The sequence below is a fragment of the Oratosquilla oratoria genome, chromosome 2 (assembly GCF_046742065.1).
Source record: "Oratosquilla oratoria isolate Oo_2021 chromosome 2, ASM4674206v1, whole genome shotgun sequence".
NCBI classification, from domain to species: Eukaryota; Metazoa; Arthropoda; class Malacostraca; order Stomatopoda; family Squillidae; genus Oratosquilla; species Oratosquilla oratoria.
In genome coordinates, this window is record NC_134778.1 from 63,682,705 (window position 1) to 63,700,582 (window position 17,878).

Here is a 17,878-nt window from a genome sequence, read left to right on the forward strand (position 1 = left end):
TGTTTATTTATTTCATTTTATTTTATGTGATCTTATTTCATTTTATCTTATTATATTTATCTTCTAGTTATTCATCTGTTTATTTATTTACTTATTTATTCGTTTATCTATTCATCCATCTACTTATATATTCATTTATTTATTCAGGTATTTATTTGTTTATTCGTGTATATGTTTATTTGTTTATTTATTAATTTATTCGTTTGTCTGTTTATCCGTTTGCTTGTTTATTCATCTATTTATTTATTTAGTCATTTACTTATTTATCTATTTATTATTTATCTATTTATTTATTTATTGATCTATTCTTTTATTCATTTATTCTTTTACTTTTTTATTTTACAAATAGACCAATAACTGTCTTTAGGTGTAGAATTGTATTTTATGTTGGTTTTCTTTCTGGTTAGCGGACGGTGATGAGAGCAAAACCTTCCCTTTCGGGAGAGGTGAAATGTCTCCGCATTACGCTTAACATTACATAAATATAATATCGTGGCACCATGGAGGGAGAGGGGGGAAAGGGGAAGAACAGATAGGAATGACGGAAGGAAGAGAGAGGTAGATAGGTTGCCGGGACTCCGGCACGCAGGTATTTTCTACGTCAGCTTCTTAGAGGGGGGGAGGGTAGAGCCCATGTCGCCCAGACGAAGAAGGAAAAGTATGTGTATGGGTGGGTGTTGGTTGAGGCAGAACGTAAACCTAATAACTTAAACCTATTTTTTTATAAGACGGTTCTGTTCAGATGTAGTTGTGATGTGGTTAGTTATATTAAGGCTTTGTAAAGAGTATGCAAATAATATTATATACTAGACCACCCGTGATCCGTTGGCTCAAATAAGATTTTGAATTATACGTTGTTAATAAAATAGTCAATAAAATCTTTATTAAGACAGTGCTCTATTCAGTAGACGAAGGCAGTGACTTGATTAGTTATAAGAAGTGAAATGCAGAAAATTGTGACGTCATGTCGTCGTTGCTTGGAACACTACGCATCATATGATTTATACGGTTCGTAATATTTTAATAAACTCATTATGCCTCATAGATGCTAATTCAGGAGTTGAATATACTTTTGGATACTGAATATGAAAATATTATAAATAAATATATATATATGCACAAGTATCACAAAACACACGTGACTACACTGTTATGCTGATTACCACAGGGAAAAGAAAAGTTCTTGAAATCCGAGCGCTTTCGTGATATTTGTTCACATCTTCAAGGATTACAATAGAATATTGTAATCCTTGAAGATGTGAACAAATATCACGAAAGCGCTCTGATTTCAAGAACTTTTCTTTTCCCTGTGGTAATCAGCATATATATATATATATATATATATATATATATATATATATATATATATATATATATATATATATATATATATATGTTGGGTCAAATAGAAATTTAAATGATACGTTGTTATAAGAAGTGAAAAGCAGAAGATTGTGACGTCATGTAGTCTTTGATTGGAACACTACGCATCATATGATGTCGTGACGTCATGTCTCTTCTTCTGATTGGCTGGTCCTCAGTCGTGACGTCATATATCTTCTGATCTCTTCTACTTGGCTGGTCCTCACTCGTGACGTCATATCTCTTCTTCTGATTGGCTGGTCCTCAGTCGTGACGTCATATCTCTTCGTCTGATTGGCTGGGTGACGGTTTCAACCAAGCAAGATAACAAACAAGATCAGAATTTTATAAGTATATAGGTAGATACACTTTACAAAATAATGGTCATCCATGTATGTGACATAATATTTATAATATACAGTATTGATTATAATTGACATATACAATGATTTGACGAAGATTAATCATTTGATTTACAAATATGCTATGTACGCAAAGGGGACACTGCAGCGGTGGCGGCGTGTCGCCACATTTGGACTCGCGGTACTTTGAAGAGAAGGTTGAGCAGCCCTGTCACCCCATGACCCTATCACCGACCCTTTTAGCTGAATGAATACTCATGACGCTGAATTCTTGATGAAAAAGAGGACGCTTAGCTGCAGCCGAAACCATCACCTTGGCCCTGTGTCCTTGTGTAGCGGCTCCTCGCTTTCGCTAATGCGAGCTTTTGCAAATAAACTCTCTCATACAGCTATACTCTGTTTCGTCGGGTTTGAGAAAATAGAGACGCATATTTGAATAGCTGCAACCCATCAACAGTTGTTGCCATATAAGTGAGTCACACTTTTCTCCAATCCGTTGAAAAGGAGTATACTGTAATTAATGCTCTTTTACTACATTTGAAGTGCACAGTTGTCCTGACAATCCTACTCAAGTTTAAAAGTATTAGGAAAGTTCCTCGACCAACTCCACAGGTTACGGTTATCCAGCGGCAACGACGTGTAAGGACATCAAATGTCAATTTTTGACCCGAGAGAAAACAATCTCCATAACCGTTGGGAAGGAGAGGAAGATGTGGAACATGGAAAGACTGGTGGTAAATGGAAGCAAGTCGGGAGAGAGGAGGGAAGGATAACTGATTAGCCCTCTCTCATTTTGGGGAGAAAATTTGGCCCAAGAGTTCTGTCGTTGTCGCACGGTTCAGTCGAGGGTTCGGTGAGGGTCCCGTTTTCTATGAGCGAGAGTCGATTGGACCCGACGTGGAAGAATTGTACGACGACTGTCTATTTCTTTCTTCTAGATCGATTGCAGTCCAGCCACCGCGGTTGGAGGCTTAGACAGAGGCTGCTGCCGAGGGCTGAAATATGTAGCACCACTGTGGAGGAGGAAAGGAAGAGGAGGAAGAAGAGAAGAAGTGGCGGAGGACGAGGAGGTGAAGGAGGGGGAGGAAGAGAGGGAAAGGAAGAGTAGAAGAAGGAAGAGGAGGACGAGGAGGGAGAGGAATAGGAGAATGTGAAGGAGGCGAGAAAGGGAAGAAGAGACAGACATGATGGGGAGAAGAGAGAGGTGTGTGGAGAGATTAAAGAGGTGAGGACGAAGGAGAGAAAGATAGAAAAGAGGAGGAGAGGTGGAAGAAGGGAGAGATGAAAAGGGGGGAGAGAAGGGAGGGGGGAAATAAGAAGAGACGAGGGGAGTAGCTACAGGGAGAAACGTTGGAGAGGCGGACGAGGTAGGAAGGAGAGGCAAGTGAGGAGGACGAGGTAGGAAGGAGAGGCAAGAGAGGAGGACGAGGTAGGAAGGAGAGGCAAGAGAGGAGGACGAGGTAGGAAGGAGAGGCAAGAGAGGAGGACGAGGTAGGAAGGAGAGGCAAGAGAGGAGGACGAGGTAGGAAGGAGAGGCAAGAGAGGAGGACGAGGTAGGAAGGAGAGGCAAGAGAGGAGGACGAGGTAGGAAGGAGAGGCAAGAGAGGAGGACGAGGTAGGAAGGAGAGGCAAGAGAGGAGGACGAGGTAGGAAGGAGAGGCAAGAGAGGAGGACGAGGTAAGAAGGAGAGGCAAGTGAAAAGCTGGTTGGTCGGTCGGGGACCCGAGGGGAAGTGGAGAAGAGTGGAAACGAGTATGTGGCGGAAGTCGAGACAGTCATAAGGAGATGGAGTGGATAAGGAAGTTGGAGTGGTTTGACGTGTGGGAGGAGGATGCAGGGGTGTGGTATCGGGTGTTGGGAAGTGAATTATCGTGGGAATGCATTTCCCTGAACCCTAAATAGACGACAGGGACGAATTCGTCACGCTTTAAGGATTTTATTCTATCAGACGCCAGAAGATTTTTTTCAGCTGAGAGAAACACCGCCGTTAAGAGGTCAATATTTTCTATCTACAAATTTCAAAGAGCTACAATAAACAAAAAGGCACACAAATAAAAATGTCCGCATAGAACCGCTCCGAGAAGAAGAAGAACCAAGATCACGCCAACCTGAAATCTAGTGATGATTCAGGGAAGTTGCCTGAAAGCTAAAAATCCACAGGCAGGTGGAAAAAAAACATCAGGAGACAAAGAGCTCAAGAGTTTCTCATAGAAGGAAAAAGAGAACATACGGGTTGGCTCTTGCTAAAGGTAATTGCTCAGAAAGAGGGTAATATGCTTCAGAAAATGTAGAGTTATGTAGTCTTCCAAGGAAGGGAGGCACACAGCTACAAAGTTCAGAAGAACAGTGACCATAAAAATAGCATTGACGATAAAAATGTAGTTCTGCGGTGGACAGAGAAGCGCTAAAGTTCGTCTCATTAAAAGAAAAGTGCTGATAAGACGGAAGGCTCCATCTTATTCAAGAACACTAAATGAGGCAGGTCACTCCAAACGCGAGAAGTGTACTTCATATTGTGGTGGCTAAGTCCCCTGTTCAGCGTCAAAAGCTTGACAGAACTAGGAGTTTTTGGAGGCAATACAGAATAGCATATTTGATAAGAGCTGTTCTAGTAATAAATGAGCTATAAGTTATCCAATAGTTTTCTAGTAAAGGGATGTTTTTAAGTGGCAGAGCAATTGAGCTTTACAGTAAGCGTATATTATTCATTCATAGAGAAGGCTGGTGTTACCTTAAGAAGCTGTCTTTGAAATGTAAGATATATTATTTTCAACTACAATTAGCCTTAGAAACATGTTTCCTTGATGTCCAGCAGTAAAATGCCACAATAGGACTCCATTTTTCTTGAATTCGATATTAGCCTGCGGAACTCGACACAATCACAATTCATCAAACACAATGGCGATGCATGAAACATTAATAGAATCTCTGACATCACCGCAAAGCAGATGACACCACCGGTAGATTTTACGAGAACGGCTTAAGTAGACGGACTTTTTGAAGCAGACGACATAATTTCAAATTGCATACATACATATACCAAAGGCTTTTTCCCCCTTACACGGGGGGTAGCGAAACAGAAAAAGGCATAGAAACCACTCTCACCCATTCCATTCCCTACATATTCCACTCCCCTCCACTCTCCTCCCTTTCTCTCATCTTGGTACCTCCTGAATGACGGGTCATCCCTGCATCCTGTTCACTGCTCTGGGTCAGAAGTAGTGTCGCAAGACACAGCACGTCCACAGCAAGGCCGTTTCATAAATTTGGCGACACCACCTCTCTGTCCCCTCATGCAGAAAAGGAGAAGACGGGGAGAAATCCCTTCGGCATGAGTCAAATTTTTCTCATACATACTTCCTCACCCCCCATCCCCCACCCACTCCACCTCATGCATCACAACATCATCCATATACAACCCTTCTCCATTCACCCCTATCCTCTGTCCTCTCCTGTCCTTCCTCAACAGACATTCCTCTCTTTTGTATTGCCCCTTTCACCCCATCCACCATCTCATCCTAGGACGCCCCCTCATATTCACTCCTTCCAACTCTGCCTTCCACACCTCTTTTACTAATCTTTCTTCACTCATTCTTTCCATGTGTCCAAACCATCCCAATACTCTTTTATCAACCCTATCTCCCAGCTCCATTTCCACCCCTGTTCTCCTCCTCACCTCATTTCTCATTCTATCTAGCCTAGTAACCCCTATCATACTTCTCAGACATTTCATCTCAAACACATTCAAACTCTTTCTCTCTTCCTCTCCTTTGTCCCATGTTTCTGCCCCGTACAGTGCTGTTGGCACAATCACTCCTTCATAGAACTTCCTCTTAGCATCCATTCCCAGATGTCTATTTCTCATTACACTTTTTAATCCACCAAGGCATTTACTCGCTTCTCTCAATCTACATTCTACCTCCACGCCCACTCCTCCTTTTCCTGCCACATTCGCACCCAAGTATCTAAAACTATCCACTTCCTCCAGTCTCTCACCCTTAATGCTCACTTCCAGCCTGCTGTCACTCTCTCCCCTTGTACATCTCATCACCTTACTTTTACCCACATTTATCTTCTGTTTTCTTCTTTCACACACCTTCTCAAACTCTGTCACTAACTTCCTCAATCCCTCCTCTGGTCCTGCTACAAGCGCAGTGTCGTCCGCAAACAACAACTGGCTTATTTCCCACTTTTCTCCATTTTCTTTAAACATCTCCAACCCCTGACCCACTACCCTTGCATTCACCTCTCGCACCACCCCATCCATGTATAGATTTAGATTGAAATAAATAAATAAAAAAAATTGTAATTTATTTGGCTATTATTGACTGGTAAGTAGTAAAACATATTCCGGTGAAATTAAACACCTTTAGTTTCATTTTAGATACGTAAAACCGAAATCTGTCAACATTTTTTTAATACATATTGAGGTCTAACCTACAACTGACAGAAAACTGCTACTTAGAAGGGGGCAACGCCTGAATGTCCTAACATGTCCAGTCATGTTTCAGTGGGCTCTATTGATTCATCTATGTTTATGTCTTCAAAAAGAAGCTCTTGCGCTTCACAAGCAATAAAAGTAGCTGGGGGGAGGGGTTCAGATGTTCCATAGAGCATTGGAACATATATACTATGCGTAGTAATAAACGAGTATACTTGAACAAAAAACACTATGGATGATAGAGAAATTCTGATGATCTATTCTAATTCAGCGTGCAAAAGTACATAAGAAACATACATTATTTTACACCGGGCAATATATTTGTTGGTCAGTATGATATCAGGAGACTTCAAGTATAAAAAAGATAAACTGGAAAAATTAACATGGAGATGGTAATGAATGCTCACAAAAATGAACTTGAGGTAGAGATAATATCATTTGGTTGGTGACAGATGTTTGTGGCTATAACGATGATGGTGCCACTGTCGGGAGAGCTAGTGACGGTCTACACTGCAGCACTTTTTTGGCTGTGTGATCTTTTTTTAACTATATATACTGTATAAAAATGCAACATGGGGTCGCTGCCCTCTTGCAGAAGTGCCAAATACGTGTATGCATAATGCAATGTAGTGCAATGTAGTTCAGTCCGAAGCTTTAAGAATCATTTAGATAAACACCTAAGCAAGATGCTGTAATGATTATAATCTATTTTATATTATTCGTTTTTGTTTTGTTATCATTTGTCTGTTTGATTTTCATTTACTATTAGTTATATGTGAATTTATCATTATTCACTATTTACCTGTTTGTTTATTATTTAAATATACCTATGCATTTATTTATGTATTTCATTTGTTATTTACATTATTATAGTTTTTATTTATCAATTTATTATTGTTATGATTTTTTTTCGCATCCGACCTAGATGTGGACCAAAAGGTCTTCTGTCGGCATGCTCCGCCTTTGTAATCCCTTTGTATAACGCCATTTTTTCTCAATTTCAGGTGGTGCGGAGGTTGGCTGCCATGCCCAGCAGCTGCACCCTAGCGGCTGGGGGACTGAGGCGGACCAGCGACACCTTCGGGAACTGCGGAATCTTCGGAAGCAGTACCACCCTAAGCAGCGGAAACACTTTCGCAATGACGTCATGTTCGCCCTCGTGGACAGGGCGGAGCAACGGCGGTGGGACGCGAGGCGACGCCCTGACATACAACAACCTTGCTCTCATGACCTACCGCGAGCCGACCCACACGACGAACACCACGACCACCTCTTCCTCCTCCTCCTCCCGCCCCCAGCATACACTGTCCTCCTCGTCGTCGTCAGCGGCGGCGGCGGCGGCGGCTGCAGAAGCGCGAGCCGCTCGCATCCCGTCGCTGCACCCAAGGGCACAGGTGAATTATAACCTCTTCAGGATGGGCCACGTGGGTTGGGGCACTTGGCTTTGTTTCGTCTTCGTCACCCTGCTCCTTGTCCCCGCCCACCTCTACCTCAAACAGATCAACTATCATGGGGAGCTCCTCGGTGTTTTCTTCGTCTCGTTTCTACTGTTCATCCTCTGCTTCTCCTTCTCCCTCTTCCACACCAAGACGCGGTCCATCCTTCTTCATCGGTTGAACCTCGACCGCGACATGGGTGCCTTCCAGAGCTCGAGGGCGTCCACCCACAGCGAGGAGACGGACCTCAACAATCATCACAACCACAACCATCATCACCACAGTCACCCACCTTTCTACTCACGTTCAGCCTTCACACCCGTCCACTTCAGTGATATCTACGTGCACCAGCTCGACCGGCCACTCCCTGGAGGAGGTAGTGAGTCATCGAGGGGAGGAGGCGGTGGTGGAGGAGGAGGTGGAGGCCGAACCAGGGCACATAGTAATCCTTCAAGCACGGGGATCTACCTTGGTCATGACCTGACCACTTCGTGCGATCTGGAAAGTGTCATAGCAAGCGAGCAGGACCCGGATCCTCCGCCCTATCACGAGGCCGTCCGGTTACCGGACGAACCTCCCATGCCCCCTCCCTCAGCCTCCTCCACCACTACCAGCCCGACTTCCCATCGGCCCGAGACTCCCCCACCTTCCTACGACCACATCGCCAAGACGAGGTCGTCGTAGGGCACAAAGAAGAACTTCTTCGGCTGTGTGAGACTTCAAGTCCCGTCGTCATCGTTCATTCTCAGTTTCAGTAATCTCATGCTTCATCGCCATGACCTTGCGCCCTTCCTCTCTGAAATCCTCCTTTTAGCCAGTTAGCCTCAAACTCCAACACACGCAGCATCCAGGTGGATCATGAGTGAGTAAAATGCATCCAAGGGGAAAATGACAGTGAATTCAGAGTCGGACACTTTGTCTTTGGTTTTGTTCGGAAGAGCATAATGATTTTTTTTTTTTTTTCCTAATGGTAGTAAACATTTGCTTTGTAATATATGTTAACTCATCATATACGACAATACCCTTAATAGATTTTATTTTGGTTAACGCCAGATGATTTTGTTCAATTGAGAGGAAGTCCCTTGGCAAAAATATCCCCCAGAATGCTGGTGAGAGAGAGGAAAATGGTAATAAGTTTAGTAGACCATGAAAGAATTCAGAAGTTGGTCCTGGAAGAAATAGTTTGTTTGTTTTTTTCATTTTCTGGAGTGGACATTTATTTCTAGAAATTTCTGACCAGTAACTGATGTATCAGGGCAAAGACTGATGTTTGGGAGTTAAGACTCCAATCATTTCTCTGACCATTTCTACCCACCATCCAACTCCCACCCCTTGTCGCGTGTGCTTCTGTGAATGCTCCTTTGATATAAATATCATGACGGTACTTTTTTTGGAACATTTCTGTTCGATTTCCATGTCTCGAGCGAGTGTACACGTTGCCTAAATTAAAAATAAATTTTGAGAGTAATGTAGACTCTGTGATAGTCTTCGAAGCTGGCAGACAGCTGACTGGACAAACAACTGACAAACAGGACCAAACGCAAAGCGTAATCACTACACCAGTCCCCCGTTCCTGGCCTTATAAGAATACATCGCATTAGCTTTATGCTATTCACGTTTTGCAAGACCTTTGCAACCCCCACTTCAACCCCCTATGCTAATCCACTGATCTCCAACTGCAACGCATCCATGGTATTGCAGTGCCTTTCTCACCCCAGCCCTGTTGCAACATCGGACGTACGTTGCGTCGGGGTGAGTTTGATTTGTTGATATGAATCAGCACACACATCATGCCGCTCGAGGAGCGTGATAGGCAAGACTTCGTCAGTAAAATACGAAGTAAATAGGCTAAATTAATATCTATGTAATTTTATTGAATGGATTTTTTATTTCATAACTTGACGATTTATAGTTTCTTTTCCTAAATGGAGTATTGAAATTTGTAAGAATGGATATTGCATTGTCAACTATATTTATATGACAAGGTATGAACCAGATTACGACTAATCATTCATCGTCGCACTGACCAAAGTAATCTGAAGCGATGTATTTCTGTAAATATATAAAACTGCTTTCTTTCCATTGATAGAAGATGAAATGAGTGATTGCCTGAAGGAAATAGATTGTCGGTTTTAGATTCAGTGTATCTGATTAATCGATTACGAAGTATACATGCATAGAAGACGTCTGTCATAGTCTCTTCTTTTATGATATATTTATAGTCTGAAATGTACATGACTATAACACGGTTGATGGTGCAGCATAGACCATGGCATCTGAACAGTTATGTGTTGTGTCAATAAGGTCACATCTTAAAACAGCATAATTGTGTGATGGTGCCACTTAAAACCATATCTTAAATACTAAGAAAAGACTTCTGTACATCTAAGCTCTTCTCTATCTCAAACATTTCCCAGCCTACATGAACGGAATCTAGATAACGCTTATTGTCGGTGTATGGGAACAAAAGAGTCACCCAGCCTGTCAAGCTGGTATCATCATAATATCCTTTTAGTTCAAGTTGCATGTTCATCATGTTCTATGGCATTAGAATGGTGATATTCTCTTTTCTACCTTGGAGGTGACGTTCGCATCTGAATCCATATTTGTGTGTTGCCTCCCTCCCTCCCTCCCTCCCTCCTTCTCTCTTTCCTTTCTTCCCTTAGCCTCCCTCCCTCCCTCCCTCCCTCTCTCCTTCTCTCTTTCCTTTCTTCCCTTCTAGTCTTCCTTTCTCCCTTCTACTCTCCCTTCCTTTCTTCTCCTTTCTTTCTTTCTTACTCTCCTCCTGTCTTACTTCACCCTTCCTTCCTCTCTCTCTTCTTTCCTTCCTCTCTTTCTTCCCTCCATCCTCTCTTTCTTCCATCCTTCTTTCCTTCTTTACTGTTTTCTTTCCTATCTTCCTTCCTTCCCTCCTTTCACCCTCCTTTCTTTCTTCCCTTCCTTCCTTCCTTCCTGCAAAAAGGTCAATCGAGCCTCTAAGGGACACCCGTCCGAAAATGGGTGAACCCATCGAGCAGTGTTTCCCAACCCGAGGGCAAATTACCCCAGGGGGGTAATGGACCCATATTTTTGGGGTAATGGATGTTCTGTGTGAGAAGAGGTACCCTGACCAAGTCAATCAGTTTAACTCTCTCCAATTACATATATATCACTACACTCATTTGTGTTGGATCCTTAAATATATACAGCCAATAACAGTTCATCAGGTGACAGCTAAACAAAATAGCCGATATTACCGGGTAAATGTTCAATGGGGGTAATTGATAACTGCGAAATTGAATTTTGGGGGTAATCATTTCGAAAAGGTCGGGAAACACTGGGCTTAGAATCTAGATACTCGGTGCCTCTTGTGGGGATGAGCAAGTGCTTCGATGCTTTGCGTGTTTGTGTGCCTCTATAAGGTATAACCCATGAACTTATAAGAGTTTCGATTAGTGTACATGTATCTAAACCCCTTTAGTTGCTATTGCTATAGATGAAATGACCGAACAACCGCCTCCGCGACATGAAATCGAAGCCCATTTGGTATAAGGCGAGAACAGTCAGTCCCCTAAACTAGCCCTCATGAATTCTGTACTACTCACGGAAACAAACTTTGTAAATATGTTTTATATTCTTTTAAGCACAGGTGTTTTTTTTTATTAGATGGGGGACGTGACCCCTTCCCGTAAATGGCCACTGTGAATCGAGACCCTTCTCTAGGTTTCGATATGTTTTTTTTTATTAGATGGGGGACGTGACCCCTTCCCGTAAATGGCCACTGTGAATCGAGACCCTTCTCTAGGTTCCAAATCGACCTGACAACTGCAAACCGCCTTTTCATAGACGGAACAGATTAAAAGTGGGTCAACATGCTGAAAGGCTTATTTCAAATTATTAAGGAAACCCAAACCTGACCCGAAATATAACAAAACTATGCAGATATGTATTTCGTTGCTGAGTTTTTATTATGCCTCTATATACAGTAACTCTCTTAAAATCGAGGTAACTTTCTGCCATCATTTTTGGGTGTCTAACGTACACGTATAACTACCGTGGGAATTCAAGCCAACTTGAAGCTAACAAAGATATCTTGCGCCGCCTAAGTGTGACCAAAACGAGCCTCTGCACTTATCGTTAAACTCGCTTGGATGACCAGGCCCGGCACTGATAAAGATTTTTAACCACTTTATTTATCAGTAATCGGCCATATCGGTTATTTTGACATTGAATCAGTATCCGCATTTTGGCCAATCAATCGGTTCTGATAACCGGTCATTTTTGTTGTTTTTTTATCATTATTGATAGACACATATAATGGAAGAAAAAACATAGGTGACAAAAATCTGGGGAACACTAGACTGAACATTTAAAACACATGATAAATATATATCATATCATAGAACACACAGTCTAAACCTAACAATGTAATCTAATTCCATTCTCAAAGGTCGAACACACTGATCTACGCAACTAGAAATTATTTGCAATCGCCCCAGGGACGCAATTCCTCATGGGTCAAAGAATATCAGAGTAGAAGATACGTCCTCCTATCCTCCTGTCTTTAGATAATCTTTTGAAAAGGGGGTCGGCCTTGTGCAACTGCTCATACTACTCTACTCAGCCAGCTCTATCCTCCTCCACGTCTGAAAGGGAGTTCACACGGCCGTTTAACGGTTCGTCGAATGCGGTTCGACAGACACGTGTTTGAAGTGATTTGTGAACGTGTGAACGGGGTATTTGGGGTTTAACCAACGTGTTCGACAACTAAATACCCCGTTCACACGTAACACGTGTCTATCGAACCGCGTTCGACAAACCGTTAGACCGTATAAACTCCCTCTGACACTAGTTACCAATTGATTATTTGGACACTACTCATATGGGTCCTAGATCTGGAGCGGAGTTCGTCACGGCTCGATAGGCAAGTCTGTGGTCATTGGTACTGAGATCTCCTTCAATATCTTCGGCGATTCCCCTAACATAATTCCCCTTTTCCAGCGCTATAAAAGTTCCTGTCTACCGTTTCAGAGTTCTATATGGAACCAGCCCCCACCCCAACCCCCCAAGCCACACAGTCCGGCAACACGGATGACCTCTTCATCATGCAATGTCTTAATTGACGCCACAACACTCCTCGAACATGAACGTCCTCCGTTGCACACCTTGGCAGCTCTTGGAGTTTCAAGTTTGAAGGTGTTCCATAGTTTCCAGGGTCCTCAATGGTCCCAAGCACTTTGAGTCAACAAAATTGTTGCCACCTACGCCTTATTACATGTATTATTCCTGAGTTTTTCAAGATGAAATCCAGGTGGACTATATCCCGGGATTTTAACGAATTTGACACCAAACTTAAATGCTGCGATCACAAGTCTATGGTGGTCCCAGTTAACTCTGCGCTCCAGAGAACCCTGTAGTTCTATAGGCGCATCGAACAAGTAATAACAAGGATTTGATCGACCTCTTTTGCCACTCTCCAACATTGTTACACCAAGTGTATCGGTGTAGTTGCCATCCCTGGAACGAGGAACCAGCAATCCTCAACTTTCAAGACTTTGCCATGTTCAGTAACCCCATGAAAGTCATTGAAAAATAAGAGTGCCCCACCGGGGGGACAGGTCGACTATAGTCAAGTTTGTCATAACACCTCTTCTTTACAAATTCATATGCCTCGGTAGAGAGATGAAAGCCTAGGTGTGCTTCAATCGCACACCAGCATTATGTGCTCATCGCCGGAGTAGCCACAGCGTGCTGTAGTCGGCTAGATATGCTTATAGCCATCCCTTCTAGGTGTGCTCCATTACTATACCCTGACTTGTTTTAGGTGTAATATCCACTACCGATCTCACCACTGCCTGGTCTCCTCAACTCAGAGAAGGACATTGTATCCATTCTAAGCAACCTGAGTTCCGCCAATAAGGATTTGAAGATGGTATTGATCTTTCTTATTTTTTATTTTTTTATTATTATTATTTTCTTTTATTAAAGAAATTAATCGTGCGAGTTCATAATGATGAATTCGTGAAGCGTCACTTTAGCCAAAGGTTAACTCTTTGACGTCTATACTGGTTCCATTCATGTGAATAAAATCACCTAACGGCAGCCAGGTAGCAAGAAGGGAGAGAATCATCCTCCCCAATCCTCCTTTCTCCAGAAGTCTCTTTTTCGTCAGTGTCCCTTTCAGTCTTTCCAGCACAAATCATGAAGCGAGACTTGCAATTCATCCTCTCTTCAGCATTACTGCCGATTCATCACCAGTGAACTCTTCTCATGAAGCAACAGGTCGGCCCTTTGTGTACACTCGTTTCCACTTTACTACTATTAACTCTTCAAGTTAGTCGGTAAAACTATCAGAACCTGGAAGCTGTCACCAAGTACTTTATTCTATTTTTTTTTTTTTTCAAAATATGAGCCGATAGTTCTCTCTTTTGGGAATATCTTCAATTCAGAAATCCCCGATATCGGGAACGAAAAGTTCCTCAGATGTATTGTATAGTATTATGCCTATATATTTCTGGATACCAGAAGCGCCATATTATATTTTGGAATATTTTCGAAATGTGTTTTCATTGCAAATGACGGAGACTTCCGAATTTAAGAGATTCCCAATGGTGTCGATTGAAAGATTCCGATCCGGTATAGACACCGTGCAACCGCAGTGAACGATACTACAACGCACAGCGAGTAGCCAAATCAGGTTTCGAACTGAAATTAAGAAATTATAGAAAAGATAACAGTTAGAAGTTACGAAACACCGGTATCTTACAAAAGTTTTGATAAAAAAAAATTCATCTCACAGCCTTCATGCTCATGTAAACATTGATCAGCTTGTCGTGTGTATGTCGACATTTTGGATTTATGTTTTTCTCACATTTACTGTCGTTAGGAGGAGCACGATATCTTTCTTTGTCGTCAGCACTTGCGGAAGGAACACAGTTTCAACTGTCAGACATTTTAGCAGCTGCACTTACCCCATAGATCTGCGATTCCCAAATTCTTATTTCTCATTCCCTCTTTTCCAAACACGTTCTTTCATGTGGACTCCGAAGACAACCACAAAATAGGTCAAACTAACTAAAATTACAACAGCCGTTTCTGCGACAGATACGAGTATATTCACGTGTCAAATCAGACGCTGAACTTTAAGATTTTTATATTAAAAATTCTAAACCGGAGTGAATTTTTCCTAATTCTAGTAAAATGAAAACAAGAAAATAAAAAGTGTCCTTCCTTGAAAGACTTTCATAGGAACCAGTACCGATGACGCAGATTTCAATCATCAGACGATTTCATTCACGTGAAGGAAAGCCCGAGTAGTCTGATTCAAAGGAACGATTTATATAACTTCAGAAACTATTCGAAACATCTTACGAGTTGTCATATTCCTTCTCACGGAATCTTCTCAACAGAAGTCATCTAGAGGCTGGCCATATCAACATTTGTAAAATAAGTTGTGTTGATCACAAACGTGAATACAAAGTAAATCTTCCCAGATCGGTTCGCATTAATCCGTTTTTTTTAGTCGATCCGGACGGCGCGACGTGGGGCCATCAATGACGTCACGTTATACCTATAATATTTTACACATTTTCTATGATTCATTGTTCTATCAGCAGCCGAAAGGGTCTCGATTCACATAAGACGAACAATAAATGGGGGACGAAGATTAATGACGTCACAACGGATACGGTCTAATGTCATTGATGACGTCATACCATCAAAACTATTTTGGTGCGCATTGGACATAGTGTCGTCGCTCTTTCTTTGCAACGAAGGATTGAATAGATTCTCCCACCTTAATTCTTTGACTGCATTTAAATGTTTACTATTTAAGACCATAGAGATAGACCATTCTGTAAGTTAAATAATTTTGTACTACGATGTTATTAATTAGAATAACAATAACTTAATGATAAGATTGCTTTGGTGACATGCTTTAGTTGTGTGCAGGAAGTTGTAAATCTCTTCATCTAGGACTGTGATGAAATTTCTCATGAGTGATCAGCGTGTAAGAGAACTGGAGGTGTCACGGTTCAAATGATGTGAGGAAGAACAGGTTCGGAAGATGTATGTTAGTGTATAGATTTTATCTGTTAGTGACAGATCTTTTTTAAAGTGTAGGTCTACACTGTAGGCAGATGCCAGGTCCATAGGGTTTAGTGTGTAGTCAGTCACTGAGGTTTATTCGCTTTCTCTGCCTTACTACGATCACGGAGAACAAAAATCTTCCTGGATGAAGATTCGATAATTAACCAACTCGCTTCACAACCGAAAGACTCGAGGTCAAATTCCGAGACCAGCTCAGAAATAAGTGTTTGCTCTAAGATTTCGTATCTTTGCAGTCTGTCGACCCGCCTGATTCTTTATTCAGACAACACATACAAACAAACGCACAATTCCAGAATTTCTCCCATTGCGCGGACACACACTATCCACACACCAAACCAAACCCACTGAGAACAAACCATACCTATGTGGCAGAACCTTCCCTAAAGTTCCCGCTGTAGTGTGTGTGTGTGTGTGTGTGTGTGTGTGTGTGTGTGTGTGTGTGTGTGTGTGTGTGTGTGTGTGTGTGTGTGTGTGTGTGTGTGTGTGTGTGTGTGTGTGTGTGTGTGTGTGTATGTGTGAGAGAGAGAGAGAGAGAGAGAGAGAGTGAGTGTGTGTGTGTGTGTGTGTGTGTGTGTGTGTGTGTGTGTGTGTGTGTGTGTGTGTGTGTGTGTGTGTGTGTGTGTGTGTGTGTGTGTGTGTGTGTGTGTGTGTGTGTGTGTGTGTGTGTGTGTGTGTGTGTGTGTGTGTGTGTGTGTGTGTGTGTGTGTGTGTGTGTGTGTGTGTGTGGGCGTGGGCGCGCAGGTGGGGTAGGGTCCTGTCTACTGCGCCGAAAACTCCAACAAACTAAGATTGAGTTTCACAGAGTCTTGTATCCGGAGCAAGGAACAGAGCAGCATTCCACCCTCTTCTGGTGATTGTTTGTAGACCTCTTTTCTTCACTGGATTCAGGAGTCTATGCATTCTGACGATAGTGATAGGGCAGGGAATACGGACAGATCTGAGTAGCTGACTGTACTCGGAGTGAGTTTAGGATTACGAGATGATTCGGGTTTGCTACAAGATTTTACAGTATTAAATATCGCTTAAAATTAAGAGAACTCCAGTGGTAATAACTTGTATTAATCGGGAATTAACCGAATTCCTGTAGGACTCTATAGTGTTAAGACATGTAACGCTTATTGGGAAAATGAATTAAGTGACTTTACAAGTGGTGTTGATCGCCGTCTTTCTAAGTGCAAGTTTTTTTTCTGATTTTTTGTAGACATATGGAGATCCTGTTCCCATTCCATGTAAATGGTGTGTGTGTCAGAATGTGTGTGTCTGATGTGTACATAATGTTTAGATATCAAAAGTAACCGTCGAATTTGTTTAGATTTTCCGTTGGAGTGCCATTCCTTAAGGACTAGAAAATGCATAGGACAGTTAGGAAGCTGCTTCCTAGGCTAACATACGTCTAGTAACTGCGTAGAGCGTCGATTGATTTCTTGTAGATTCTAAGTTATTTTGTACAAAATTTGTACTTTATCTGCATCAGTCCACCGAATGAAACGAGGCGACTCGAGACGGAGGTTGAGGGAGCGACGTTTGATCTGGTCGTCCTACTGGGGCCCTTGGCTCGGGCAGACCATCTTCGTCCCTCCCTCATCCGCCGATGGACACAACTATTGTAGTCCAGTTCTGCCGAGTATTGAAGGGCGAGAGGAGTCTGAAGTTCTGTAGTGCTTCACTTGGCGACAGAGCCTGAATGGTATGCCGCTGTGGGTGCTTTGTGACTTGATCCCTTCAGAACGAAGTCGAACTTTATAAATCTTATCTCGGTAGGCGTCAAACTGTTTTCGGTTGAGTGAAATGCCCTGCACTGAGTGTTGTTCTATGACTTTAGAACCCTTTGATTCAGGGCCCTTACCCCCTCAAATGAACAAAATGGCAGGGTGCTGGTCAGGTCAGACTGCAATTTATAAAGTACAGTGTACATGCGTACTGAAGGAGTTCATCATGGTCGATTCCAAACCTCCTTTTCTAATAAAATTCTTCCATCGTTCCACAGATGTGTTTTAATTCCCCTAATCCTAGCAGCAAAGATACGATATACAAGGACGATGTACATGCATCATCGGTCTATATCAGAATTGTTGTTGTTGTTTTTTGTTTTGTTTTGTTTTTGGGGGGAAAGGGGGAACTGGCCACGTTCCCTGCCAAAAGGCCTCAGTTTTATTTATTCCAGAAAGAAGAGATAGCTTCTTCAACAT

At 42.3% G+C, this 17,878-nt stretch overlaps 1 protein-coding gene and 1 long non-coding RNA gene across 2 annotated transcripts in view; both read left to right on the top strand.

Moving 5' to 3' along the window:
* Positions 1 to 10,271, top strand: part of LOC143039533 (uncharacterized) — a 73,772-nt gene extending 63,501 nt beyond the window's left edge. Inside the window, exon 2 of the mRNA XM_076209700.1 lies at positions 7,170 to 10,271. Within this exon, the coding sequence (XP_076065815.1) occupies positions 7,191 to 8,285 (1,095 nt within the window). The 5' untranslated portion in view covers positions 7,170 to 7,190 and the 3' untranslated portion in view covers positions 8,286 to 10,271. The remainder of the gene's footprint in view (positions 1 to 7,169) is intronic.
* A 2-nt stretch (positions 10,272 to 10,273) lies between these two features.
* LOC143039545 (uncharacterized) lies at positions 10,274 to 17,673 on the top strand. Its single transcript, XR_012967648.1, has 2 exons — positions 10,274 to 11,303; positions 11,386 to 17,673. It is a non-coding gene; the product is annotated as an uncharacterized LOC143039545 (long non-coding RNA).
* Positions 17,674 to 17,878: the final 205 nt, after the last annotated feature.